The sequence below is a fragment of the Oncorhynchus clarkii genome, chromosome 25 (genome assembly GCF_045791955.1).
Source record: "Oncorhynchus clarkii lewisi isolate Uvic-CL-2024 chromosome 25, UVic_Ocla_1.0, whole genome shotgun sequence".
Lineage (NCBI taxonomy): Eukaryota > Metazoa > Chordata > Actinopteri > Salmoniformes > Salmonidae > Oncorhynchus > Oncorhynchus clarkii.
In genome coordinates, this window is record NC_092171.1 from 5,779,782 (window position 1) to 5,807,173 (window position 27,392).

The 27,392-nt window shown below is 43.2% G+C and overlaps 1 protein-coding gene across 2 annotated transcripts; it reads left to right on the top strand.

Annotated features, from left to right (window-relative positions):
* The first annotated feature begins 533 nt into the window (after positions 1-533).
* LOC139383520 (grainyhead-like protein 3 homolog) lies at positions 534-16,380 on the top strand. Of its 2 annotated transcripts, none has more exons than XM_071128085.1 (15): positions 534-680; positions 4,027-4,138; positions 4,246-4,310; positions 5,122-5,398; positions 5,597-5,685; positions 5,931-6,081; positions 6,768-6,879; positions 7,177-7,271; positions 9,033-9,191; positions 9,364-9,445; positions 9,970-10,100; positions 11,301-11,427; positions 11,600-11,685; positions 11,823-11,887; positions 15,237-16,380. In XM_071128085.1, the coding sequence occupies exons 1-15, from the start codon at positions 664-666 to the stop codon at positions 15,352-15,354; spliced, it is 1,686 nt and encodes a 561-aa protein (XP_070984186.1). In that variant the 5' UTR covers positions 534-663; the 3' UTR covers positions 15,355-16,380. The 2 variants fall into 2 exon arrangements, with proteins under 2 accessions (XP_070984186.1, XP_070984187.1); XM_071128086.1 differs by having other exon boundaries at positions 5,600-5,685.
* The last annotated feature ends 11,012 nt before the right edge of the window (positions 16,381-27,392 follow it).

The window sequence follows — 27,392 nt, forward strand, 5'->3', positions numbered from 1 at the left end:
TCTAATGTTTATCATGTGCCTCTTGTGGATAATTCAATATGCAAATTACAAATCCTCCCCAAATAATAAGTATTGAACCACTACCCCCAACTACTCCCATCAAATAGTTTTGCCAATGATAATTACAAACACAAGGGCACCAAAACCACCAGTTGAAATTTCACAACACCGTAGACTCAGAGAGAGAAAGTAATGATACTGAATTAACGTTACCATTTTAAAGCCTAGTTCCTGCAAAAACTCTTTGGTTTATCACTCTAAATAAGAAGCATTTCACACCTTGGAGAAGCCAATCTCAGTATTTTCTTTAAATCTCAATGAGATGCGTGAAACGCTGCCCAGCATTGTCCTGCTAAGTACCCACCACTCACACCTGGTTTCTCACCAGCACTGAAACAGTTAAACCATCTACACCTGTCCTATCAGGCACCTGTCTCCAGAGCCCTCGGCCAATCAGGAGTGAGTGAGGAAAGCTACCTGTCGGCATGAAATAAATGTTGGGAGCCAATGTGGACAGGAATCAAACAAGCTCACTCAGCGGGACAAGTCTGCTTCTCTCTGCTAAGACTGGCTGACAGCCTTTCACAAGAACACACAAACACATACACACTAGAGGAGACTTTACCTAAAGAAGCCTGAGATCTACTGTCTTGGAAAGGAGTCATGACCAAAGAGATTGAGTAAGTTGAATTTTTTTTCTGTGACATGCTATGTTTCATGGAGTTGGTGTTTCATGCTAGAATGTGTTATTTAAGGGAAATGTGTTTGGACTTGTAATAATTCATTTTATTTAAACGCTTTTAACAAAACCCAAAGTCACTTTATATACACAAGAAAACCAGCAGGATAAAAATAGTTAAAATCACACGTTAAAATAAGTAAGTATATAAAAGAACACTAAACATGATGACAGACTAACCAGGGAGAACACTAAACATGATGACAGACTAACCAGGGAGAACACTAAACAGGATGACAGACTAACCAGGGAGAACACTAAATATGATGACAGACTAACCAGGGAGAACACTAAATATGATGACAGACTAACCAGGGATAACACTAAACATGATGACAGACTAACCATGGAGAACACTAAACATGATGACAGACTAACCAGGGAGAACACTAAACATGATGACAGACTAACAATGGAGAATACTAAACATGATGACAGACTAACCATGGAGAATACTAAACATGATGACAGACTAACCAGGGAGAACACTAAACATGAGGACAGACTAACTAGGGAGAACACTAAACATGAGGACAGACTAACCAGGGAGAACACGAAACATGATGACAGACTAACCATGGAGAACACTAAACATGATGACAGACTAACCAGGGAGAACACTAAACATGATGACAGACTAACCAGGGAGAACACTAAACATGAGGACAGACTAACTAGGGAGAACACTAAACATGAGGACAGACTAACCAGGGAGAACACGAAACATGATGACAGACTAACCATGGAGAACACAAAACATGATGACAGAAAGTGAACTAGATAGAGGATTTAAAGCCAAGACGACAGAGAATTCGGGTTAGCAGGTGTGAAGAGCTGTGTCTTTTAGTGTGGACTTGAATTTATGTATGGAGGATTGCGAGGTTCTGACATGGAGAGGGAGGGACTTCCAGAGTTGCACTGCTAAAAGCCCAGTCTTCCATGGAGCGGAGACTGGCGCGAGGGATGGTGACGAGGCCAGTGTCAGAGGAGCGCAGTGAAGAGGTGGTAGTGTAGGGGTGCAGGAGGTCAGGTAAGGTATGTGGGCGCCAGTCCATTAAGTGCTTTGTAGGTGAGCATGAGCAATTTGTTGAGGGCGATGTGGTCCCAAGGTTTGGTTTCATGTGAGGACCCGTGCAGCGGAATTTTGATATGTTGAAGTCTGTCCCGTGTTTCGGCGGGGAGCCTGTAGAGAATGGCGTGGCAGGAATCCAAGTGTGATAAAAAAAAACAAAAGCCTGAATGAAGGTTTCAACAATGGGGTCAGTGAGAGAGGATCTGAGTCGTGAGATGTTATTGAGTTGGAAGAAGTCTGATGTTGATGATGTTCCCGGATGTGGGGTTGAATAAAACACTGAGGTTCCTGACTGTGGAGTTGGAGTGGATGGTGCAGCCATCGATTCTCATGTTGACCCCGTTTCCTGATGAGGGAGTTGGGGCCCATGAGCATGACCTCTTTTTTTTGTCGTCGTTTAATTTTAAAAACCATCCACATTTTCATTTCAGATAGTCAACAAGGGAGGGGGGGATGTAGTGGAGTTAGTTTTTAATCTGGCCCCAATCTGACTTGTGTCTTGTGGTTTAACTTCCAAGGTGAAATGCAACCAGTCGTATAGTCAAGTGTATTGGTTGGTTAGAATGACAGATGTAAGGCCTTTGGCTGAAACTGCTGTTGATTCTGCAACATTCTCCCCTCCTCTTATAATTTTCATCTAAACTTTTCTGCCGAGGGCCAGAATAGAAAATTATGCAAGCGTTGACTTGTTCATTCATCTTCTGTTGTACAGTGGTTTGAGCCACTTAGACTTCCAGAGAGAGGGTGAGAAATCAGGCACTCGGGGCCCCCCTTCTCTTTCTCTCTTTACATTGTGTAATGAGACCCCCATGTGAAAGGTGTGTTTTTAGAAAAGTGTGTGTCAGGTTTCTCCATTTTATATTTGACATTCTCTCTCTCCCCGCGATGTTGTGAATTTAAGCCGGCTCATGATTTAAACTGGCCTGTCCATAAGCCGTGTTGACACGAACCCAGGGGGGTACAACACACAATGGGGGGGAGAGAGAAACGGGTATCCCCCGAATGTGTTGGAGGGGCTGGTTAATGACAATGTGTAATGAGTTGAATTACACAACAGTGTAGTAGGGAAACTCTAGACCGGGATTCTCTATTGTAACATCTGTCTTGGGCATTATTTAGGGAAAGGAGAGTAGCTAATGAGATCTTGTGGTGTCATAGTGTACTGAGGTGAGTGAGCGTACAGGGAGAGACGGGTGTATTTTAGAACAGTGGTGGGTAGAAGTTTTTTGAGGTGAAGCATTTTAGTAAAACAGTTGTATGGAATTCTATACGACGTATAGGTGATCACACAGTCTTATTTGATGCTAATATACCTTGTTGTGACAGTCATTAAGAGTTTGGGTTGGAATCGTAACAGCGTAGGTATTTTTTTTGCCATTCTCCCTCTCTCCTAATCAAACATAGTCGGCTGTCAATGCCTGGAGTCTTCCTCTGTTGTTAGCACATGATGTGGTAGCCCATAGGTAAATCTGCACTGTTTGCATGCTGGCCATTTCAGGGCCACTTACAGGAGAAGGCTTATTCCCATTCCCAGTAGCCAGGGAATTCCCAAAACAAATCCTGCTTTTCTCTCTGTTTATCCTGGTCTGAGGAGTAACTCATCCTTCCCCCAAATCCCTTGTTTTGTTTCTGGCCTTTTGGCAATATTGAAACTCTGGGACTCCCAGGTGAGCATTCTGGTCCTGAAATGTTTACTTTAGAAATCGTTATATGTTCCTCGGAAGGGAAAGGCTCAAATCAAAAAAGTTGTTTCTTTCTTTCCTAAAAAAACAAACACCATACAGTTCTGAGGTAACTTGATCATTTTGAGGTCATACAAGGCATGTTTGTGTGTACATGAGCTCTTGGCCCCTGGCATGTTGAACTTCTCTGACACTTGCAGCCAAATATGATTAAGATCTGTGGTTTTGCAATCGAAAACCTCCAGAGGCAGGTATGTGCAGTGCTTAAGGTTGTTATTAGCATGCAGATGATCACACCATAAAGCCCTTGCATTTCTAATACACCGGTAAAGAGGCACTTCTATAGCCAAAACATGCTCATTGTTGCCTTTCTAATATATTATTTTATTATTTTAAAAAAGAAGAGGAATTTAATGACTAAATCCTTCACTGTAATGCCACATTCTGAATGGGAAGCCTACCATTTTGACCTGTAATAAAACTATAATGTAAGTTTATTCATGTGATGTTTCTCCTGGCCCTGTTTGCTGCAGGACTCTGGGACTGGTCCTTCAGAACGAGAGCTTCAACTACCAGCGCTACAATAACTACATCATGGACTCCTGGGCCTACACAGACAGCCTACTCGCATATGACCAGTGCAAGGTAACTGTGCGTCTGTGTGTTATACCACCTGTTTAAGTTCAACTTTGAGTCCTGTGTATAGATATTGTGCTGTATCAGTACTCACGGTTGTTGTTTCACTTTCACAGACACCCAAAGAGCAGAAGATGGTTGCATGCAGCCGAGGCAGTAGTATGTACAAGCCATCAGAGAGGTAAGATTGACTTCTGAGCAATTATTAACACTACCAACAGTATGGACTTGATTGAGAGAGCCACCTGTCAATCTAGGGAGAGAGGCACTAAAGGGGTGTGCTTATGGCACAGATAAGGGGGTAAAGGGATTTTAAGTGGTTGCCGGGTGGTATTAGGAGTTCCCATGTCATGAAGTCAAGCCCATTGACATGGAGTCAAGCGGTAGAGGCAGGGCAGGGCTTTGGTGAGGTTAGAGTTGGGTGAGCTGGTGGCTAATCCCCATGTCAAACAGAGCCCCAAGGGATTATGGGCCGTGGTACACCTCCTCATCATTCTCCTCCCTCCCCCGAACAACACTCTGACTCACAAAGGCGGAGAAGCAGCCCCAGCTCTGCCGCTCTCTCACCCTCTCTTTTGTCTGGGTTGAAAAATGGCCATCGGTGGGGCACGCTGTTGTCCCGTCAAACACACCCGTCAGAAAACATTCCAGGATTAGGCCGTAAACAGTTCCTGCCCAGCTCTGTTTAGTTCACTTTCAGTAGCATTGTGTGCTTAGTGGGCTCTGAGAACTAAACTGGCTTTATGAATGTTTTATTGACTTTGACGCCTAGTTTTACAGTCTGTAATTGTGTGCATGTGTGCTGCTGTATCTGCTACTGTATAAAAGAGCTGGAGTTTATTTGAAGGAAGGAAGTACCTTTGACAATCAGTGTTTCGCGCGAGAGTACTATTTGTCAAACAACCCCATTGATTTCATTGAGTGTTAATTCGAAGGGGTGGCGAATTGGGTTGGTCCTGTATTTAAACTCCTCCCCCTCCCCCCCAATCCAGGACTATGATTGGCTCCTCCCCCGAGCTGGTTTCCCTGGAGACGCCAGCCAACATTATGAAGCTGCTGTCCGAGAACATTTCCTCCAACCACCCCCAGGAGGCGCTGGAGCTGAACAGCAAGATGTCACCCCTTTGTCCCCCCTCTGTTCCCCAAAACCCTCTCCCTCTCACCCCCAGTGCCGACACCTACGACAAGCAGGTCATCAACAACATCTTCGACTCCTTGCTCTCCCAGAAGTGGCCCACAGAGACAGCCTTCCCTGAGGTCACCACTGAGGTAAGCTTACAGCACCAAGAAGAGTAGCCATCTTGTTTTTTTGTCTAAATCACAACTGGTGTTGACCTTTGTACATTTTCATCTCTGGCAATGTCTCATCTTCCCCTTCACTTCTAGTTACCCTCCCTCCATCTCTCTCTTTCTTTTTGTCTTTTTCATATTCCCTCTTCTCACATTTTGTCTTGTGTCGCCCTGAAGCAGACTCTACCCTACAGCGATCCCTTTGCCGAGCAGCACAGCCCAGTTTACTCTGACTCTTACAGCAAATCCCCTCCAGAGAGATACAGGTAGCTAGCTATTTGCCCACCGAGAATCAGATCAAATTATGACACCTGTGTGATGACTTCAAAGTCATCACGTCAGCTTGAACACTGAACTATTGTACGCCCAGTATCGCTAATACTTATTAGGCTAAAGATAATGAATATAATTGAGCTGTGTGTAAATTATAAAGCAATGGGGGGGGTAAAATTCTAATAGCAAAGCATAATGCTGTGCACTAACATTCTTCTCTGTTCTTTTCTGTCTCCAGGAACACTTTCCAGTTCATTCTGGGAGCCCCTCAAGCCATCCAGCACAAGTCGTCCGAGCTGCCCATGGTTTACCTCAACAAGGGCCAGTTCTACCCCATCTCCCTTCAGGGGGTGGACAGCTCAGCCAGTCTGATCCCCAACAAAGTCAAGGTGAGTCGAGCTTTGATGACATCACCCAGGAACATTTCCTCTATCCATAGGATGTTCTGTCTGACACAACCCCAGTGAAAGTATGTTCCTTAGGAATCTCCTGAGAAAAAAAAATATATATCTAGGTTCAACATTCTTGACTGTCTGAACCAAGTCGTGGTGAATTGGAGTGGGAAACCTTTTTCTCTCTTTCTGTGATGAGGGATTTCGGGTTTGGAGTTCCGCCAGGCACAGTACTCAGGCCATTGCATATTTCGTCTGGCGAGGCCAAACCCAATGCATGTCAGCCAGTTAGTCAGGCCCTGAGTTCTTTGTGACTAAGTCAGAAGGAGAACAGGGGGAGAGGTGTGGTGCCAACGGCCTGGGTGACAACCCTCTCTTTTGTCAAGTAAAAAGAGAGCACACACAAGCCCTGCTAATAGTTGGTGACAATACCAGAAGAGAATTGAGGATTTAGAATTATGATAACTGGGCCTGATGTCTGAATGAAACGTGCCCAGTTGTGCCTTTCTCAAAGTCGACGACGCACCAACAAAGACGTATAACCTACACAAAATGTACCTTGTCTGATGGCTCTCGCTCTCTCTCTCTCTCTCTCTCTCTCTCTCTCTCTCTCTCGCTCTTTCTCTCTTTCCCTATTTTCTCTTCTTTCTCTCTCTCTTTTGTTTGTGGCTCTCTTTCTCCAGACGGTGGTCATGGCGGTGTTTGAGAACGACAAGAGCGCAGAGATTCAGCTGAGGTGCTGGAATCACTGGCACGCACGGCAGCCGACCGTTAAGCAGAGAGTCATTGACATCGGTATGGCACCGCATCTTTGACCGTCTGTCTACACACAAACACATGTATAGCATAGAAACAGACAGTTACAAGGCTTTCCCCGTTGTCATGGATAAATGCCATAGGTCAACATCTACAACAACAAATGCCACTGACTGGAAGATTTTTGTTTTTTAATCAGTTGTTGTTTTTGTTGTTGCTTTTTGTAAGCCTGTATCTATTCTGAGCAGATAACCACTTCAATGAAAGACAATAACAATTCCAATGGTTCCAGAAATTTCTCTGAACTAAATCAATATCTTTCTATTTATCTTCTAGCTGACTACAAAGAGGTATTCAGTGGCATCAGCCACGTGGAAGAGGTGGCCTTCAACGCTTTGTCCTTCATCTGGAACCCCAATGAGGAAGCTAAGGTAAAAGCAGCGAGGAAACTGGAGCAACAGTGGAAAACACGCACACTGACACTCACACAGATGATGTCGTAACGCTTGGCGCACCCCTATTATGTACCTAGCCACGCTACCCATTGAGCTGAAATGGGGCGATGAAGGAGCGCTGAGGGTTGGGAGGGGAGGAATCCCTGGCATGCGGCTGCCCCGGTGCAAGGGAAGAGCGCCCCCAGGGCATAAGGGTGGGGCAATAAAACTCACTGCAGGTGAGGGAGAGAGAATGAGAATGAGAAAGAGAAGGGAAAGGACGGGTTGGAAGGAATGAGAGAGAAAAACTCCTTTTAATAAACACGGAAGGCACTTGTTTTCACAACCATCCCTTTCCACTCCTGGCCCCTCACAATAGTATGTTCAAATCAATGCCTCTCATATCCTAAAACCTTGCCAAGACCCAACCAGTGTGGAAACATTCTAGACTTTTCTGCTATACTGTACTTCTGTACATTTGTCCACATTGGAGGGGGTTTACAATCCAAAAAGGTGTCATTACACCATGTGTCCATAGACTTCTAGTGTTTGTTTTGTAAAAAAAAATGTGAATTGTGTCAACGCCACCAATGTTCCTTATAGGAAACATCGCTGCACTCTATACTCCTCTGTAAACTGGTTATCTCTGTATACCCGTCGCAAGGCCCACCGGTTGATGCTTATTTACATTTTAGGCCTCACTCCCCTCTATCTGAGATATCTACTGCAGCCCTCCTCCTCCACATACAACACCCGTTCTGCCAGTCACATTCTGGTAAAGGTCCCCAAAGCACACACATCCCTGGGTCGCTCCTTCGCTGCAGCTAGCGACTGGAACGAGCTGCAACAAACACTCAAACTGGACAGTTTTATCTTAATCTCTTCATTCAAAGACTCAATCATGGACACTCTTACTGACAGTTGTGGCTGCTTTGTGTGACATATTGTTGTCTCTAACTTCTTGCCCTTTGTGCTGTTGTTTCGTGCCCAATAATGTTTGTACCATGTTTTGTGCTGCTACCATGTTGTGTTGCTACCATGTTGTTGTTATGTTGTGTTGCTACCATGCTGTGTTGTCATGTGTCGTTGCTACCATGCTATGTTGTCTCTTGTCGTGATGTGTGTTTTGTCCTATATTTTATTTATTTTATTTTTAATCCCAGCCCCCGTCCCCGCAGATGGCTTTTTGCCTTTTGGTAGGCCGTCACTGTAAATAAGAATTTGTTCTTAACTGACTTGCTTAGTTAAATGAAGGTTAAATAAAAAAAATGCCTTAATGATTTTTAAGGTTCCAATTTTATTTTTTATATTTTTTATTTTTTTTATTTCACCTTTATTTAACCAGGTAGGCAAGTTGAGAACAAGTTCTCATTTACAACTGCAACCTGGCCAAGATAAAGCAAAGGAGCAAAATAAATAAATAAAATAGAATAAATACAGTAGGGAAAGAGGTAGTTGTTTGGGCTAATGTCAGATATAGAGTTGAAATGTATTCAATGTTGAGTTTGCTTCCCAATATTACACTTTACACACATCAGAGAAGACTGAAATATAGCAAAACCATTTGACATCGATACACCGTATTTTCTGCGGCTTTTAAAAAATAATGTTCATTCGTTATGAATAACATTTCACCCATGAGGCCACTAGGTCATTTGACGACAGGAAAGTGCTACAGGGCAGCAAAACTGTTCTAGAAAGTTCCAATTCAACTGTTGTCTGATATCCTGTGTAACCCTCTTCTTCTCTCTCCTCCAGGTGTACATTGGCATTAACTCTCTGAGCACAGACTTCTCCTCTCAGAAGGGAGTGAAGGGGCTTCCTCTCAACCTCCAGATTGACACATATGACTTCAGCAGCGGCACCAACCGCCTTATTCACAGAGCAGCCTGCCAGGTCAAAATCTTCTGCGATAAGGTCAGTGAAGATCTCTTTCCACTGTGCTAGCTATGCTCATCCATGACATAATTTTTTTGTTGTTGTTGTTGTTTGTTTTTAAAGAAATGCACCTGTTGTACGGCTGACTCATTTGTTAAATGAGGAGTAAAAGTGTCAGAGTGGAGCTTTGACCGTCTGTCTTTTTCCTCAGGGTGCAGAGAGGAAGATGAGGGATGAAGAGAGGAAAAGGAGCAAGAGGAGGGTCAAGACAGTCATTGACTCAAGCAACAACAGTAAGTCTACCTCAGGCTCTTATTACTAATATAATGACAGCCTACGACATCCACCAACAAAATAATCCACCGATACATCATGTTGTGTGTCAGAACATGCAAATAAGGAATTTAATTACAGTTTGGGTATCTTTCATCAGTTTGTTTTTATCATGAAGCTTGGCCTTCCCAAGTCCAATTCAACTCCATTGCGTGATTGAAAATGTACTCTGACTAGATCAGCAGTGGAGCAAGACACCAACCCAAGCAAGAAATACATCCTGTATTTTAAATCTGTGATTGTAATTTAACACCTCATGGGTTTCTAACCAAATTTAGAATTTGGGGATTTATCCCCATTTGTATGAATAGCATCCGACTCTTTCTTAAAGAGAATAACTAGTGGTGCATTACAATGTCATAGAGCCAGTTTCCGACACTCAGGTAAACCTTACTCATAGACTAAAGAGCACCGGGTAAACCAGTCCTTTATAGGCCAGTCTGTAACGTCAATTCTAAACCAGTGTTCTCCTCTCCCTCCTCAGCCAACAAGTCAGTAGTGTCCAGCTCAATGGGAAGTGGCAGCACCTTCTTCAAGACCCTGGAGGACCACGTCACCAACCCTGTCCTCTTCATCCCAGAGATGCACCTCTCCAACATGCAGCGCTGCGGCCTGGTAGGTTCCCTCCCCCCATCCCTTATCCACTCCCCCTTTATTTTCCTCTCTTCTCTTTTCTCTCTCTCTCTCTCTCTCTCTCTCTCTCTCTCTCTCTCTCTCTCTCTCTCATTTTCTGGGATTGAGGGATCTTGGAGTTCACCACCACAAGAGTGAGTTGAGTCATGTTCCCTGCTATCCCTGGACTGTAGCTCCAGGCTGACGGTGCACAGAGGGGGGGAAAAAGGGATAGTGTGGGAAAAAAAATGTTGTGGGAAAAGGGGGTTGGGATGGGAGAGTGAGGAGAGACAGACGCCGAGATCAGCCGATCTAATTGGTGGGTCGTTCAGTTTCCTCGACTCGAAACTCGACTCAAGTGTGACTGACACACGGATTAACCTGCGGGGGCTTAGACAAAGACACACACACACACCTGGCACACACACACACACACACACACACACCTGACACACACACACACACACACACACACACACACAAGTCCCCCTTTTCAGTTTTGTTGACACAAGCCAGTGGAGGTGGTAAGGGCTGCTGTCCTGACAGGCCTTTAGTTCCCACAGTCTGGGCTTTAGAGAGTGGGGAAGGAGAGTGTGTATGTGCTCAGTATGTCTAGTAAGGTCTGCATGCCAGTCCCTTTCCAGCCCTTTCCAGCATTATTTCCCTAGTGTTAATTAACACACACTTATTAGACAGTGCGTAGATTATATACATCTTCACAGCTTTAAGAGAGGAAAGCAAGGTAGAGATGTGACCTAATTCAGGCTAAAGGTGAAGGGGGTACCTTGCATTTAGGAGGTGGGGGGGGGAGTTCAATAGTTGAGTATCGTAAATCATTCCATCGCTCAAAGAAAATGTCTTCGATAACTTTCTTAGAAAAGGTCAGCTTCTTTAGAGGGGAGCGACATCAACATGACTCGTAAAAGAGTCTGGAAATGTTATTTTCTATATAATATACGATGTGACTCGCTGACCGGTTGTGAGACAAACATCTCTGAACGTCAGACAAACGTCTTGTCTGGAACCTTTTATCTGTCTGCATCTGCGTCACCATTCATGTGCGTATCGACAGATTCGTGACAATAACATTCATACTCATGACTGTTACAACCATGCAATGACTGGGGATGGGAAATGAAGCAATAATATTCTACGGAGGAGTTGTACCTAATCGTTTTACATATCTCCTATTTCTCCGTGTAGGCACCCCCCACAACACTGGAGGAGGTTGAAAAGAGCTCACTGAAGAGACTTTACCCTAATCAACCGGAACAAAGCAATGGTAGCCCACCACCAAGCAAGCAGGCCAGATGCGAAGAGCAGCAGCGAGGTAAAGAATTGAAAATAATGTACTTCCTGTACTGAAATGGAATTGGCCCAGACCCAAACCTGTACATATAGTATGAGGCAAAGAATAAGTGGTCAATATGCAAAGCAAAGCCCTGCTGTGGTCCTTGTCTGGCACACACAACCTGAAGTATTCTGTTACCTTGTTTTTGCAGTGCTCCTGTACGTGAGAACCGAGTCAGAGGAAGTGTTCGATGCTCTCATGCTCAGCAGCCCAACCCTGAAAGGCCTAAGACAAGCGGTAGGTAGTACACTCATGATACTTGTTCCTTCCTTACCCAACCTTGTTGTCATCCTCCAAGCATCTCATCCAACAACCAGGAGAAGATACCGTGGGAGTTGACCGTGACACTCATCTTTCGTTTGTTCCTTTCTCAGATTTCTGAAAAGTACGCCATGCAACAGGACACCATTGGGAACATCTACAAGAAATGCAAAAGAGGGTAAGTTACTTTTTAAACCAAGGCCCTGCATTGATCTGTGTCTTCTTTTTTTTTGGGGGGGGGGGTTACATCAGGAGGAATAAGTGTTAGCATTAGCTATGCTACATAATTACCAATACTATTAGCATGTAACATTAGCAAGATACAGTAAGTTGAAGGGAAATTTTGCGGATTTGATTAAAGGAAAACTCCACCCAAAAAGAATTAGACTATTGTTGACATAGTTCCAAAAAGTTTTACTTGTCAGCAATCATGTTTTCAAGATGCACTATATATACAAAAGTATGTGGACACCCCTTCAAATTAGTGGATTTGGCTTTTTCAGCCACACCTGTTGCTGACACAGCCATGCAATCTCCATAGACAAATATTGGCTGTAAAATGGCCTTACTGAAGAGCTCAGTGACTTTCAATGTGGCACTGTCATAGGATGCCACATTTCCAACAAGTCAGTTACTCAAATGTCTGCCCTGCTAGAGCTTCCTCGGTCAACTGTAAGTGCTGTTATTGGGAAGTGGAAACGTCTAAGAGCAACAACGTTTCAACCGCAAATTTATAGGCCGCACAAGCTCACAGTACGGGACTGCCGAGTGCTGAAGCGCGTAAAAATCGCCTGTCCTCGGTTGCAACACCTCAGTACCGAGTTCCCAACTGCCTCTGGAAGCGACATCAGCACAAGAACTGTTCTTCGGGAGCTTCATGAAATGGGTTTCCACAGCCGAGCAGCCTAAGATCACCATGCGTAATGCCACGCGTCGGCTTGGTGTAAAGCTTGCCACCATTAGACTCTGGAGCAGTGGAAACACGTTCTCTAGAGGGATAAATCACGCTTCACCATCTGGCAGTCTGAAGGACGAATCTGGGTTTGGCGGATGCCAGGAGAACGCTACCTGCCCGACTGCATAGTGCCAACTGTAAAGTTTGGTGGAGAAGGAATAATGGTCTGGGGCTGTTTTTCATTGTTTGGGCTTAGTTCCAGTGAAAGGAAATCTTAATGCTACAGCATACAATGACATTCTAGATGATTTTGTGCTTTCAACTTTGGCAACAGTTTGAGGAAATCACTTTCCTGTTTCAGCATGACAATGACCCTGTGCACAAAGTGAGAACTGGTTTGTCGAGACTGGTGTGGAAGAACTTGACTGGCCTGCACAGAACCCTGACCTCAACCCCATCGAACACCTTTGGGATGAATTGGAACACCGACTCTGAGCCAGACCTAATAGCCCACCAATCTGACCTCACTGATGCTCTTGTGGTTGAATGGAAGCAAGTCCCCGCAGCAATGTTCCAACATCTAGTGGACAGCCTTCCCAGAAGAATGGAGGCTGTTATAGCAGCAAAGGGGGACCAACTCCATATTAATGCCTATAATTTTGGAATGAGATGTTCGACGAGCATACTTTTGGTCATGCAGCATATAACTTTCAAAATACTGAAATCATCCCTGTATAATGCTGCAAAATGCATCATACGGGATGATTTCTGTATTTTGAAAGTTACATATCTTGATAGGTTGAATCTAAGTTGAATCTTGCTTGAATTTTGGTCTTTCCTCAGTAAGGAAGGCAACTAAAGTTGACAGACCGGCTAGGTGAGCTAGCTTGCTCTGTCTCCTGGAATGTGATAATTGCAGCTCTTCCAAAAAACACAGGATGGAAAGATTTTAAAACTAGGCTGGATGAGTCACCCTATTCTTTTACTTAACAGTATTTATGTTCCTCTAATCTGATCTAACCATCCCATAGCTACACCAAGAAGTGTTCTGGTCTATTTACTTCAGAGAGTGAAAAGAGGGTGGCACCTTATTGAGCAACAATGTGGAGGCCAGCTGGTTGACATTAAATAGGACTAGCCTTTGAAAAAGAGCTGGTCTCCCTATTGGCAGCATGTCAACCATGAAATTAAATAATGGTGGCCATTTTGTTTTCAATGCTTGCGCCAAAGGCTGTGTCCGAAATCGATCTTGCCAAATACTTACTAAAATGTCCTACTACGTACTAATTCTACTACATACTATTTAGAATGTACTGTTTAGTAAAAACGAATGCAGTTATCAACAAATATCAACATACTAGGCTCACCCATCCTGAGAACCTGTCATCTAGTGTGCAATTGCGTTGATTCCCGCCATTCGTTCATTTGGTCACAGCGCGTCCGCTTATTTCATATTCAAAGGTCTTTATCAAACACATGCAAGTCTGGAAAGACAATTCTCTTCCTTAATAGTGTGCAGCAAGTTCTACTAGATGAAAAGCAGTAAAGAGTTTAGCATCCTGGCATTTAAATCTGCAATATGTAACTTTTTGGGCAACCTGATCAAATTCACATAGAAATGTGAGGTATAATGATCTGTCATTCTCATTGAAAGCAAGTCTAAGAAGTGGTAGATCTGTTCTATGTGCACTATTTCTATGGTTCCCCTTCTTTTATATTTGGTTTTGTACACCAGCTTCAAAAAGCTAAAAATACAATATTTTTGGTCGTTGAAAAAATATTTCACAGCACTTTAGATGGCACAACGATTCTCTACACTTGCTTGTTTTGTCACATTAACTATTTGAATTTTAGCAACCAGAAAATGGCAGAACTGTTTGTGCATATTGCACCTTTAAACCATACTCGATTTTAGACATTTCGCATACTATAAAACATACTCTTTTCGCATAACTAAAATGCCTTCTATTTAGAATGCAAGTGTATGTATGCGTATTTGGACGTCACCATAGTCTTTGGGGAAAATTCTGTACTATTCTAATTTCATAGTGTACATCGAAGGTCTTTATGTTTACTGAATAGGTGACATTTCCCTAAGCTTCAGATCTACCACTAGTAGTAAAGTAGGCCTGTTGTAGGTGTCTTCACACAAGCATTCATACCAATGAAGATGTGTAACTAACATGTTCCGAGGCAGTGATCTGTTGAAGCTGACTTGATGGAGTAGATCACTGTCACCTAGAATGTTTTGTGGTTATTCTGTCACACTGCCTGAAAGGCTTTAATAACTTTGACTGAAGTTGAGTTTGCCCTGGGGGTTTGAATGGAGAACCCAACAGGTTATGTCTCATTCCGCTTATAGTGTTCTATCAGTCCCTTCCCTCCGGGTAGCGTGAACAGGCAGTTCGCTTGATTATCAACAGAGCTTTACTTACCGTAAAGACGGGTTGCCCTATGGGAAAAGGAGTCTGGCCTGATAAATTGTCTGCAGTGTTGAGGGAATTGTAGGCTTCTCACTCTTTTGTTTCGTGACTACAAAATGTATCAGCCAGACAGCAGAAAACTGGTAATTTACATAGCATGTTCCCCCCTACAAAGACATTAATCTGTTATTTGTCTGTTTATTTTTCAGGATTTTCGTCAACATGGATGACAACATCATTGAACACTACAGCAACCACTCAGCATTCCTCATAGAGATCTCTGAAATCATGTGCGGTCAGTTCCAGGTCACTCTCATGGAGTTATGAAGAGAGGGGGCGGACATTTTTGATGTTCGGCCCACCCCGTTGCAAAGTGTGGCCAATCAAACTGCCTGCCGATTTTCAACTTTTTAAGCACTACTCTGTGAGAGACTCTATTGGCTAGCCCAAGATGGCAAAGACCAATGAGGCCAAAGAAGACCAGCTACACCCACCATTAGTTCAACCATCGAACCGACTTCAGACCAAGAGCTTTGTACCAATGCCAGTCACTGCCTTTGTAAATACAATTTAAACCCCTTATGACTTTTTACTGTAGTATATATTTTATAACAGAGCGATTCTGATGAATTATGCTGTAAATATTTTCTGTAAATAGAAATGAATACGTCATATGAGTGATAGTATAACCCATTTTCCACAAACATCCAAAGCCATGCATTTCCATTTCAGGAGACACACCGTCCGTGTATGTTGTCAACTTTTCCAAAAGACTGCCCTTCTTGCTGCTTTTCATGTACTTATCATTTCTTCCAAGGGATCTCAAGTAATGGGAATGATGCCATTGTGTTGGATTGTGTATGTTTTTCACGATATTACAGATGTGGGATCTTAATTTGTGCCAGTTTTCTACAGCAGGAAAATAATCCTGCAGCAATAGGGAATGTGAAGTATTATGTGGATTATAATACATTGACATTTTTGTAGGGGTTGATACATTTTGCATAAGGGAAAATCAAGTGGAAGCAAACTTTTAAAAACCCTTTTTAAACCTCAAATACACTACGAGTTTAAAATGTCCTGCATTGCAGGAAAGTTCTCCTGCAATAGGGTGATCAATTAAGATCCTACATCTGTGTATTTCTCTGACCATAATGTTTGCTATTATAGTGCTACAAATAGTATAATGCCTGTTAGTTTCACACCCCAGAATTCTCCAACCAGGGACTTTTTTTAGAACCAAAGTCACACATTTCCCACTTCGGCGAGTATTGCCTTCACAAAAACCTGAGTGGCCTTCTTTCATAGAGGACTGTGCACATTTCTAGGTTGTATTGTAACCATCACATTTTTCCCCTAAGGACCTGTGCCTGAACCACTTGATATCTGATCAACCCCTGTCAAAATCTTTCAGTTGAGTTTACTTGTATGTTTTTGCAACATTTCAATTCTCTATCTATATCCCTGTAATGTATATTATGATTTTAGCATGGCGATCCTTTTGTATTGATACTCTTCTTAGTTTTTTTTGTTTTTGAAAGAATATAAAAAATATACGAAATAAAAGATGTTGTCTTTTAGTGGTTTTAGTATGCTAAAGTTTGAAGATGACTTAAAATGAATTCACTTCAACTCAAATCTTACTGAATGATGACATGATAAGAATACCCTAGACCAGTGCAGGCCTATAGCCTATAGCACAGGCCCTTTCCAGCTAGCACGTAACGTTCTGAGAACTATATGTTTCTTCCAGGTTGGTGAGAACGTGTCAATATAAAAATGATTTCTTCTAAAAAGCACAATTCAGTTTCTCTCAAACATAATGGAAAATGAGAAACAAAATGACAATATTCACATACATAGGTTGTTAGAAAACCAAGACACTGATTTCCAAAAGAGGTCAAAACTATTTTTTTATACATGTCTAACCAGAAAATGAACGTTCCCAGAACAGGCAGAATTTTCACTTTAAAAAACGTTCAATTTTGCCGGTCAGCAAATGTATCACTTAGTTCCCAGAACCAATGGGAAACCAAAAACATACTTCCCCACAACTTCCAAGGAACCAAATGTGCTAGCTGGGTTAATACCAGACAGATTGCTCAAAAGTGACATCAAAATTGGATGTCTATCCATGTCCTCAGGACGTTGGGAATGCCTTTTAAACCGGCTACTAGGGGCAACAGTGAGCTCTATTGCCATCAAGTAGGCTTGGGTTTTGCCGTTAATCCCATGACTCTGGATCAGAAGGTTGAGTGTTCACTCCATGTTTTTTTGTTTTAGACCTATCCCAAACGTTAACCCTTAACCTTACAAATTTGACATTTGGAGCAACTTCAAAATGTGATGTTTTGAGAAATGGAATGATACTGAGCAGGAGGACTCTGAAGGAGTCAACCCAGAGTGTCAAATACTCTTTGAAATTTGATGTTTGGAGAAACATCTTATTCTGCAGTGAGACTGTGAGAGCTTGTTGCTTAATATATGTACACGTGTGTGTCTATCTAGTCCTGTCTGCTTATTTTATATCAGCCATCACAAACCAAATTCTTATTCTGTTAACAATAAGGTTAAGTATCTCTATCATCTTGAGTGTGTGTGTATACATGAGTGTACTGTATGCATGAGTCTGTGTCTATGTGCACGTGTGTGCCTGTCTGTCTGTTTAGCCAGTTTATTGGATGAACCCTCTTGCCTCTTCCTTATCCTTACCCGTTTGTTCCAGCATGCGAGCTGCTTCTAGTGCGGACACAACTTATATAGCAGGCAGCACACGTACCTATGTGGAGTGTTTGGGCATCCTTCACTGGGCACCAAAGAGGAGACAGAGAGCGGGAGAGGGGGAGAGAGAGGGAGATGGAGAGAAAGTGAAGAGAGAAGAATAAAAGAGAAGCGAAAGACAGCAAGAGCGGGTTTGTGAATCCAGTGGGTACCAGAGATGAGAGAGACAGAAGGAAAGAGAGAGCGAGAGAAATATAAGTGAGAGAGAGAGAAAGAGAGAGAGAGAGAGAGAGGCTGAATGCACACTCGGCTACATCTGAAATCTAACACAGCCATCCTCCCGTGACCCGTGATCGAGACAAGAGAAAGAGGGGAGGAGAGAGAAAGGGTAAGAGATGCATAGGGCAAGCATAGGATCCTACTAGAAGGAATAACGTAAGGAGTACAGACGGACAGAGGATGAGCAGGCAAGACGTGGAGCCCGCTACTACCTCACCTGAATGGTACGTGTGTCCTTCTAATTCGGTTTGGCTTACAGTGCAATCAATATGACAGCGAATGAGGGAAAGAGTGTGTGTGGATGTAGGATGTCTGTGAATCATCGAACATTTTGTGAGAAACTAAACACGCTTAGAGAGAGTATTGAGTCGTCACAATGATACGTATATAATGACGAGATGGTCAAGTCTCATGTCTAACAATGGGATTCGCTGTCCTCGGAGAGGAAGAGGCAGGAGAGACGAAGTGAATACCATGTGGGACCATTCTAGCCAATGAGAAGGAAGATAGTGTGAAAAACAGGCACAACACCATATAAAATAGTTTTTCTAAAAGTTGCCGGTATGCCACGTGTGTGTACTTATATTAGTACATTCGTAACAACCTACACATCACAACACTTCTATTCAATCAAATAAGCCTCACATAGCAAATAAGCTATTACAGTTTCTGGGGACCAAATTCGACATTCTCTCATGGACCTCCATACAAAAACGACTCGCTTGGTGGGCAATTTTTTTTTTTTTAAACGCCACCTTCTGGAGGAGACCGATTGTGGACCGAGTTACCCTTTTCGCTTCACCTCTTCCTCCCTGGTTCTCATCTTTCAATTCAAACCTTTATCGCATTTCTAATAGTTTCCCCTGATTATTATTCTGAAAGTTGCTATGCCAACATCTGTATCTTATGTAAAATGTGTCCTGCTGCTCAATGTCTCAGGGTGCATTTACACCGACAGCATTTACACAGACAGCATTTACACCGACAGCATTTACACAGACAGCATTTACACCGACAGCATTTACACCGACAGCATTTACACAGACAGCATTTACACAGACAGCATTTACACCGACAGCATTTACACAGACAGCATTTACACAGACAGCATTTACACAGACAGCATTTACACCGACAGCATTTACACCGACAGCATTTACACAGACAGCATTTACACCGACAGCATTTACACAGACAGCCCAACTCTGACCTTTTGGCAGAATATCCGAATGGGGCTGCCTGTTTAAACACAGCCTTGGAGACACAGGTGTCATCAGGGGCCGCATTTGCTCATTTGTACTTGATCATCTCTGGGTGGCCATGAAGGTGAGCATGTCAAAAGAATGAGAGGGAAAATGATAGAAATTACTTTTAAAAGTTTGGAACTTTCTATGATTCAAAATAGTAAATTACAGTGCCTTGCAAAAGTTTTCATCCTCCTTGGCATTTTTCCAATTTTGTGGCATTACAACCTGTAATTTAAATGGATTTTTATTTGGATTTCATGTAATGGACAAAATAACTAAATAAGATCTGGTGCAACCAATTACCTTCAGAAGTCATGTAATTAGTTAAATAAAGTCCACCTGTGTGCAATCTAAGTGTCACATGATCTGTCACGTGATCTCAGTATATATACACTTGTTCTGAAAGGCCCCAGAATCTGCAACACCACTAAGCAAGGGGCAACACCAAGCAAGTGGCATCATGAAGACCAAGGAGCTCTCCAAACAGGTCAGGGACAAAGTTGTAGAGAAGTACAGATCAGTGTTGGGTTATAAAAAAATATCTGAAACTTTGAACATCCCATCCATTATTAAAAAATGGTAAGAATATGGCACCACAACAAACCTGCCAAGAGAGGGCCGCACACCAAAACTCACGGAACATGCAAGGAGGGCATTATTCTGAGAGGCAACAAAGAGATCAAAGATAACCCTGAAGGACCTGCAAAGTTTCACAGTGGACATTGGAGTATCTGTCCATAGGACCACTTTAAGCCGGACACTCCAGAGTTGGGCTTCACGGAAGAGTGTCCAGAAAAAAAGCCATTGCTTAAAGAAAAAAATAAGCAAACACGTTTGGTGTTCACCAAAAGGCATGTTGACAGACAACAGACAATAGGCAAGCAGCTTGGTGAGAAGGCAACAACTGTTATTTGAAAATGGAAGAAGTTCAAGATGACTTTCAATCACCCTCAGTCTGGGGCTCCATGCAAGATCTCACCTCGTGGGGCATCAATTAAGGAGTGGCTCCGTAAGAAGCATCTCAAGGTCCTGGAGTGGCCTAGCCAGTCAGTCTCCAGACCTGAACCCAATAGAAAATCTTTGGAGGGAGCTGAAAGTCAGTTTTGCCCAGCGACAGCCCCGAAACCTGAAGGTCTGTATGGAGGAGTGGGCCAAAATCCCTGCTGCAGTGTGTGCAAACCTGGTCAAGAACTACAGGAAACGTATGATCTCTGTAATTGCAAACAAAGGTTTCTGTACCAAATATTAAGTTCTGCTTTTCTGATGTATCAAATACTTATGTCATGCAATAAAATGCAAATTAATTACTTAAAAATCATACAATGTGATTTTCTGGATTTTTGTTTTAGATTCCGTCTCTCACAGTTGAAGTGTACCTATGATGAAAATTACAGACCTCTACATGCTTTGTAAGTAGGAACACCTGCAAAATCAGCAGTGTGTCAAATACTTGTTCTCCCCACTGTATTTCTATCTTACCCTGCCTTTTTAAGGTCTTCAAAAGCCAAATCAACAAAAAGATTACCGACCATTTTGAATCCCACCGCACCTTCTCCGCTATGCAATCTGGTTTCAGAGCTGGTCATTGGTGCACCTCAGCCACGCTCAAGGTCCTAAACGATATCTTAACCGCCATCGATAAGAAACAATACTGTGCAGCCGTATTCATTGACCTGGCCAAGGCTTTCGACTCTGTCAATCACCACATTCTAATCGGAAAACTTGATAGTCTTGGTTTCTCAAATGATTGGCTCGCCTGGTTCATCAACTACTTCTCTGAGAGTTCAGTGTGTCAAATTGGAGGGCCTGTTGTCCAGGCCTCTGGCAGTCTCTATGGGGGTGCCACAGGGTTCAATTCTTGGGCCGACTCTCTTCTCCGTATACACCAATGATGTCGCTCTTGCTGCTGGTGAGTCTCTGATCCACCTCTACGCAGAAGACAACATTCTGTATACTTCTGGCCCTTCTTTGGACAATGTGTTAACAACCCTCCAGATGAGCTTCAATACCATACAACTCTCCTTCCGTGGCCTCCAACTGCTCTTAAATCCAAGTAAAACTAAATGCATGCTCTTCAACCGATCGCTGCCTGCACCTGCTTGCCCGTCCAGCATCACTACTCTGGACGGTTCTGACTTAGAATATGTGGACAACTACAAATACCTAGGTGTCTGGTTAGACTGTAAACTCTCCTTCCAGACTCACATCAAACATCTCCAATCCAAAGTTAAATCTAGAATTGGCTTCCTATTTTGCAACAAAGCATCCTTCACTCATGCTGCCAAACATACCCTTGTAAAACTGACTATCCTACTGATCCTCGACTTCGGCGATGTCATTTACAAAATAGCCTCCAATATCCTACTGAATAAATTGGATGCAGTCTATCACAGTGCCATCTGTTTTGTCACCAAAGCCCCATATACTACCCACCACTGCGACCTGTACGCTCTCGTTGGCTGGCCGTTAGCTTTATACTCGTCGCCAAACCCACTGGCTCCAGGTCATCTACAAGACCCTGCTAGGTAAAGTCCCCCCTTTATCTCAGCTCGCTGGTCACCATAGCAGCACCCACCTGTAGCACACGCTCCAGCAGGTGTATGTCTCTCTGGTCACCCCCTCTCCTTCCAGTTCTCTGCTGCCAATGACTGGAACGAACTACAATAATCTCTGAAACTGGAAACGCTTATCTAGCTCACTAGCTTTGAGCACCAGCTGTCAGAGCAGCTCACAAATTACTGCACCTGTACATAGCTCATCTATAATTTCGCCCAAACAACTACCTCTTCCCCTACTGTATTTATTTATTTTGCTCCTTTGCACCCCATTATTTATATCTCTACTTTGCACATTATTCTACTGCAAATCTACCATTCCAGTGTTTTACTTGCTATATTGTATTTACTTCGCCACCATGGCCTTTTTTTTGCCCTTACCTCCCTTATCTCACCTAATTTGCTCACATTGTATATAGACTTATTTGTCTACTGTAATATTGACTGTATGTTTGTTTTACTCCATGTGTAACTCTGTGTTGTTTAATGTGTCAACCTGCTTTGCTTTATCTTGGCCAGGTCGCAATTGAAAATGAGAACTTGTTCTCAACTTGCCTACCTCGTTAAATAAAAGTGAAAAAAGAAATTTTTGAGACTGGGATGAGGTTCACCTTCCAGCAGGACAATGACCCTAAGAATACTGCTAAAGCAACACTTGAGTGGTTTAAGGGGAAAACATTTAAATGTCTTGTAATGGCCTAGTCAAAGCCCAGACCTCAATCCAATTGAGAATCTGTGGTATGACTTAAAGATTGCAGTACACCAGTGGAACCCATCCAACTTGAAGGAGCTGGAGCAGTTTTGTCTTGAAGAATGGGCAAAAATCCCAGTGGCTAGATGTGCCAAGCTTATAGAGACATACCCCAAGAGACTTGCAGATGTAATTGCTGCAAAAGGTGGCTCTACAAAGTATTGACTTTGGGGGGGGGGGGGGGGGGGTGAATAGTTATGCACGCTCAAGTTCTGTTTTTTTGTCTTATTTCTTGTTTGTTTCACAATAAAAACTATTTTGCATCTTAAAAGTGGTGGACATGCTGTGTAAATCAAATGATACAAACCCCTTAAAAAATTGTTTTAATTCCAGGTTGTAAGGCAACAAAATAGAAAAAATACTTTCGCAAGCCACTGTAATAACATTTCTGGTGAATATGTCACAGTTTCCAATACCTGCCAGAATGAAAGTGTAAAGTAGGTTAAAGTAACTGTCCCAAGAAATCTAATTTTTAAAAGCTCATTCTGTTAACTCATACCCAAATAAAGTTGCTGACTCGTCCTTTACTTGCAGAAAAAACACTGTTTCAAAAAATGCTTGAAATCTGCTTGCAACATGACATGATGTTCTTTGTTTAGAAGCAGTTAGCTAGAATGGTGGCAAACTTAGCTATACCGAACAAAAATATAAATGCAACATGTAAAGTGTTGGTGCCATGTTCAATGAGCTGAACAAAAATAAATACATGTTTTTTTTCTTATGCACTAAAAGCTTATTTCTCTCAAATTTTTAGCACAAATTTGTTTACATCCCTGTTAGTTAGCATTTCTCCATGTGTAACCACACCAGCCCAGAACCTCCACATCCAGCAGCTGCTTCCACACAGGTGTGGTTCCTGAGTTAATTTAGAAATTCAAACAAACCATCATGCTTAGGGTCATGTATAATCATGCCCAGTTGCCCATTATTTTGGATGGCATGGCTAGAAGAAGAGATCTCAGTGACTTTTAAAGAGGGATCTCAAAGGAGCATAGGGGATTTAAAAGGTGTGTGTGTCTCACTCACCAGATCTCAATCCAATTGAATACTGAGACAGTGTTTTCCACCACCATCAACAAAACACCCATAGATTTCCAGACACTTGTAGAATTTATGCCAAGGCGCATTGAAGCTGTTCTGGAATATCGACTTAATTAATATTGTAATTCATTTTAAAGACCCAGTGCAGTCAAAATTCAGTTTCCTGTGTTTTGCATCATATTGTACAAAAGCTGATGATACGAACACTGTAAACGTCCAATGTTTTTTAACAGTGATATTTCCTGATAGTTGCTCATTGAAAATACAATTCACACAAGACATTCTAATCGGCAGGTTTCCATGGGCAAGAGTTTCGTTTTTTGTGAGATTATCATGCGGTAAATAGACCACTAACAAAGAGATTTCCAAATCTCTCTGCCAATAACAGCTAGTTTCTCATTTCCCCCTCCCCACCACTCCCAAACAGTCCTAGCAAAATTCTTGATACATTTTAGCAAAAAAAATTATTGGGGGGGGGGGGATATATTATTCCATTGTTACCCAGAAATTATTTGATGTTGATATAAAAAACGCTGCATTTGGCCGTTTAAGTCATATTTCACAGATATCTGGAACACTGGACAGCTACTTTAATTGGTCAACAGCGGTCATACTGTATGTGCTGAATTTGTGGTACATATCATCCATTATTCAGTGATAATGCCAGGATCAAAAAATAAACGACAACGATAAAGCCAGATGCTGATAGTGAAAATGTCACTGCCCAAGTGCCCATGTTCACTCAGGGCTAGATTCTATCAGATCCGAGCTAGCCGACACCCACGTAGGGGTTGTTTTGGCCGTGTCTGAGTTGGACCTAGATTTGGAGCTGTCAAATCCACAAGCGGCTCCTTACGCTAGTTTACCGCGGGCACGGCTATTGGATGCAACAAAACCACCGACTTTATAATCCGACAAATCTCATGCAGCCTCATTAGAATCTCATGCAGCCTCATTAGAATTTCATGCAGCTGCGCTACAAGTTCAAACACTTACATGCGCGATGCTCTATTGTTTAAGACAGATAAGACTGATGGGCTATAAATCCCCCATCAACTAAACATGAAAACCTGCATTAGCCTACACTTTATATCGCCATTTCAAACTTCTAACTTGGTAGGAATAATAAGGGAGTTTCTTGACACGAGATTAGCCGCTCACCTATTTGTCTGCTCATACCACAGTTACACCTCCAACCCCACCAAAACATCCACTATACGGATGCCAATGCAGGTTAACGCTCAATCTGATGGAATCGAAGCCAGTCACAGGCAGGGCTCTAAATTAATATTTTTCATTGGTATCACTGGTGCTCCGCATTGAAAGTTTGGAGCACTCATAAGAGTTATGAACACCACAAAATATTTAAGTGCCTTTGAACGGGGTATGGTAGTATGTGCCTGTCCAGAACTGCAATTCTGATGGGGTTTTCCACACTTAACAGTTTCCCATGTGTATCAAGAATGGTCGACCACCCAAGGACATCCAGCCAACTTGACACAACTGTGGGAAGCATTGGAGTCAACATGGGCCAGCATCCCTGTGGAACGCTTTCGACACCTCATAGAGTCCATGCAGACGAATTTAGTCTTCTCTGAGGGCAACAGGGAGTGCAACGCAATATTAGTAATGTTTTGTACACTCAGTGTAGAGCAACACACTTCGGTCAAAAGTTGGAAACTAACAGAGATGCTGGGAAACGAGAAGCAGGTGCGTAATAATACAAGAAACATGTAACGATACAAAACAAGAGTAGCGTCTGGACATGACACACAACCAATACTCCCTGGGGAATGGAACTAAGGGAGTGACAGATAATCAGTGAAATGGTGGAGTCCAGGTGTGTCTCATGAGGTGCAGGTGCGCGTAACGATGGCGCCAGGTGTGCGTAATGAAGGTTGTCAGAGCCAATGATTAGCAAACTGTCGAAGGGGGAGCAGAAGTAGATGTGACAGTAACCTCCCCCCCGCCCCACTCTGGCCAGGGGCACGGCCTCGAGGGCAAGGAGCGGGCGGCGAAGATCACGAATGATGTTGGCATCCAGAATGTCCTCTCCCAGTCCACCAGGTACTGGAGCCGACCCCCACGACGTCGGGAGTCCAGTACGGATCTGATGGCATAGGCGGGACCTCCCTCGATGTCCAAAGGGTGCGGAGGGGTGTCGTGGAGGACAGCCTCGGCCAGGAGACTAGGAACCACTGGCCTGAGAAGGGAGACATGAAAGGAAGGTGATATACAGTAGTCACTATTGAGCTGTAATCTATACATCACCTTGTTGACCCTCCGGAGAACCTTGAACTGTCCCACAAACAGGAGGCTCAGCTTCTTGCAGGGCAGGCGGAGTGGGAGGTTCCTGGTAGAGGACCAGACGTGGTCACCAGGATGGAACACAGCAACCTCCCTGCGGAGGGCATCGCTCCACACTTCTGCGTGTCTTAACCACTCATCCACCGCAGGAGCTTTGGTCGGGCCCGGGGTCCACGGAGCCAGGGCTGGCTGATAACCCAGAACAGACTGGAAGGGAGTCAGCCCGTTGGAGGAGTGACATAATGAATTCTGGGCATACTCCACCCAGGGAAGGAATCGGGCCCACTCCCCCTGCTGGTCCTGGCAGTGGCTCCTCAGGAACCTTCCCAGCTCCTGGTTCATCCTCTCAACTTGCCCGTTAGACTGAGGCCTATCCCTGGAAGTGAGGCTGACCGTGACCCCGATCATCTCCATGAAGGTTCTCCATACACGTGATGTGAATTGGGGGCCACGGTCGGAGACGATGTCCTCCGGAAGGCCTTAATGCCGAAAGACCTGCTGGAACAGTGCCTCAGTGACCTGGAGAGCAGTAGGGAGACCAGAGAGAGGGATAAAACAACAGGATTTGTAGAATCTAGCCACAACCACCAAAATGGTGGTGAATCCGTCAGAGGGGAGATCAGTGACAAAATCAATGGATAGATGAGACCAGGTGTCACGTTCGTCATATTGATGAGACCAAGGCGCAGCGTGATAGGCGTAAATACTACTTTAATAAATAACGAACACTGAACAAAACTATATAAAACAACACGAACGTGAAGCTACAGTGCCTTGCGAAAGTATTTGGCCCCCTTGAACTTTGCGACCTTTTGCCACATTTCAGGCTTCAAACATAAAGATATAAAACTGTATTTTTTTGTGAAGAATCAACAACAAGTGGGACACAATCATGAAGTGGAACGACATTTATTGGATATTTCAAACTTTTTTAACAAATCAAAAACTGAAAAATTGGGCGTGCAAAATTATTCAGCCCCCTTAAGTTAATACTTTGTAGCGCCTGGACTTTGACTTGGCCATTCTAACACCTGGATATGTTAATTTTTGAACCATTCCATTATAGATTTTGCTTTATGTTTTGGATCATTGTCTTGTTGGAAGACAAATCTCCATCCCAGTCTCAGGTCTTTTGCAGACTCCATCAGGTTTTCTTCCAGAATGGTCCTGTATTTGGCTCCATCCATTTTCCCATCAATTTTAACCATCTTCCCTGTCCCTGCTGAAGAAAAGCAGGCCCAAACCATGATGCTGCCACCACCATGTTTGACAGTTTGGATGGTGTGTTCAGGGTGATGAGCTGTGTTGCTTTTACGCCAAACATAACGTTTTGCATTGTTGCCAAAAAGTTCAATTTTGGTTTCATCTGACCAGAGCACCTTCTTCCACATGTTTGGTGTGTCTCCCAGGTGGCTTGTGGCAAACTTTAAACAACACTTTTTATGGATATCTTTAAGAAATGGC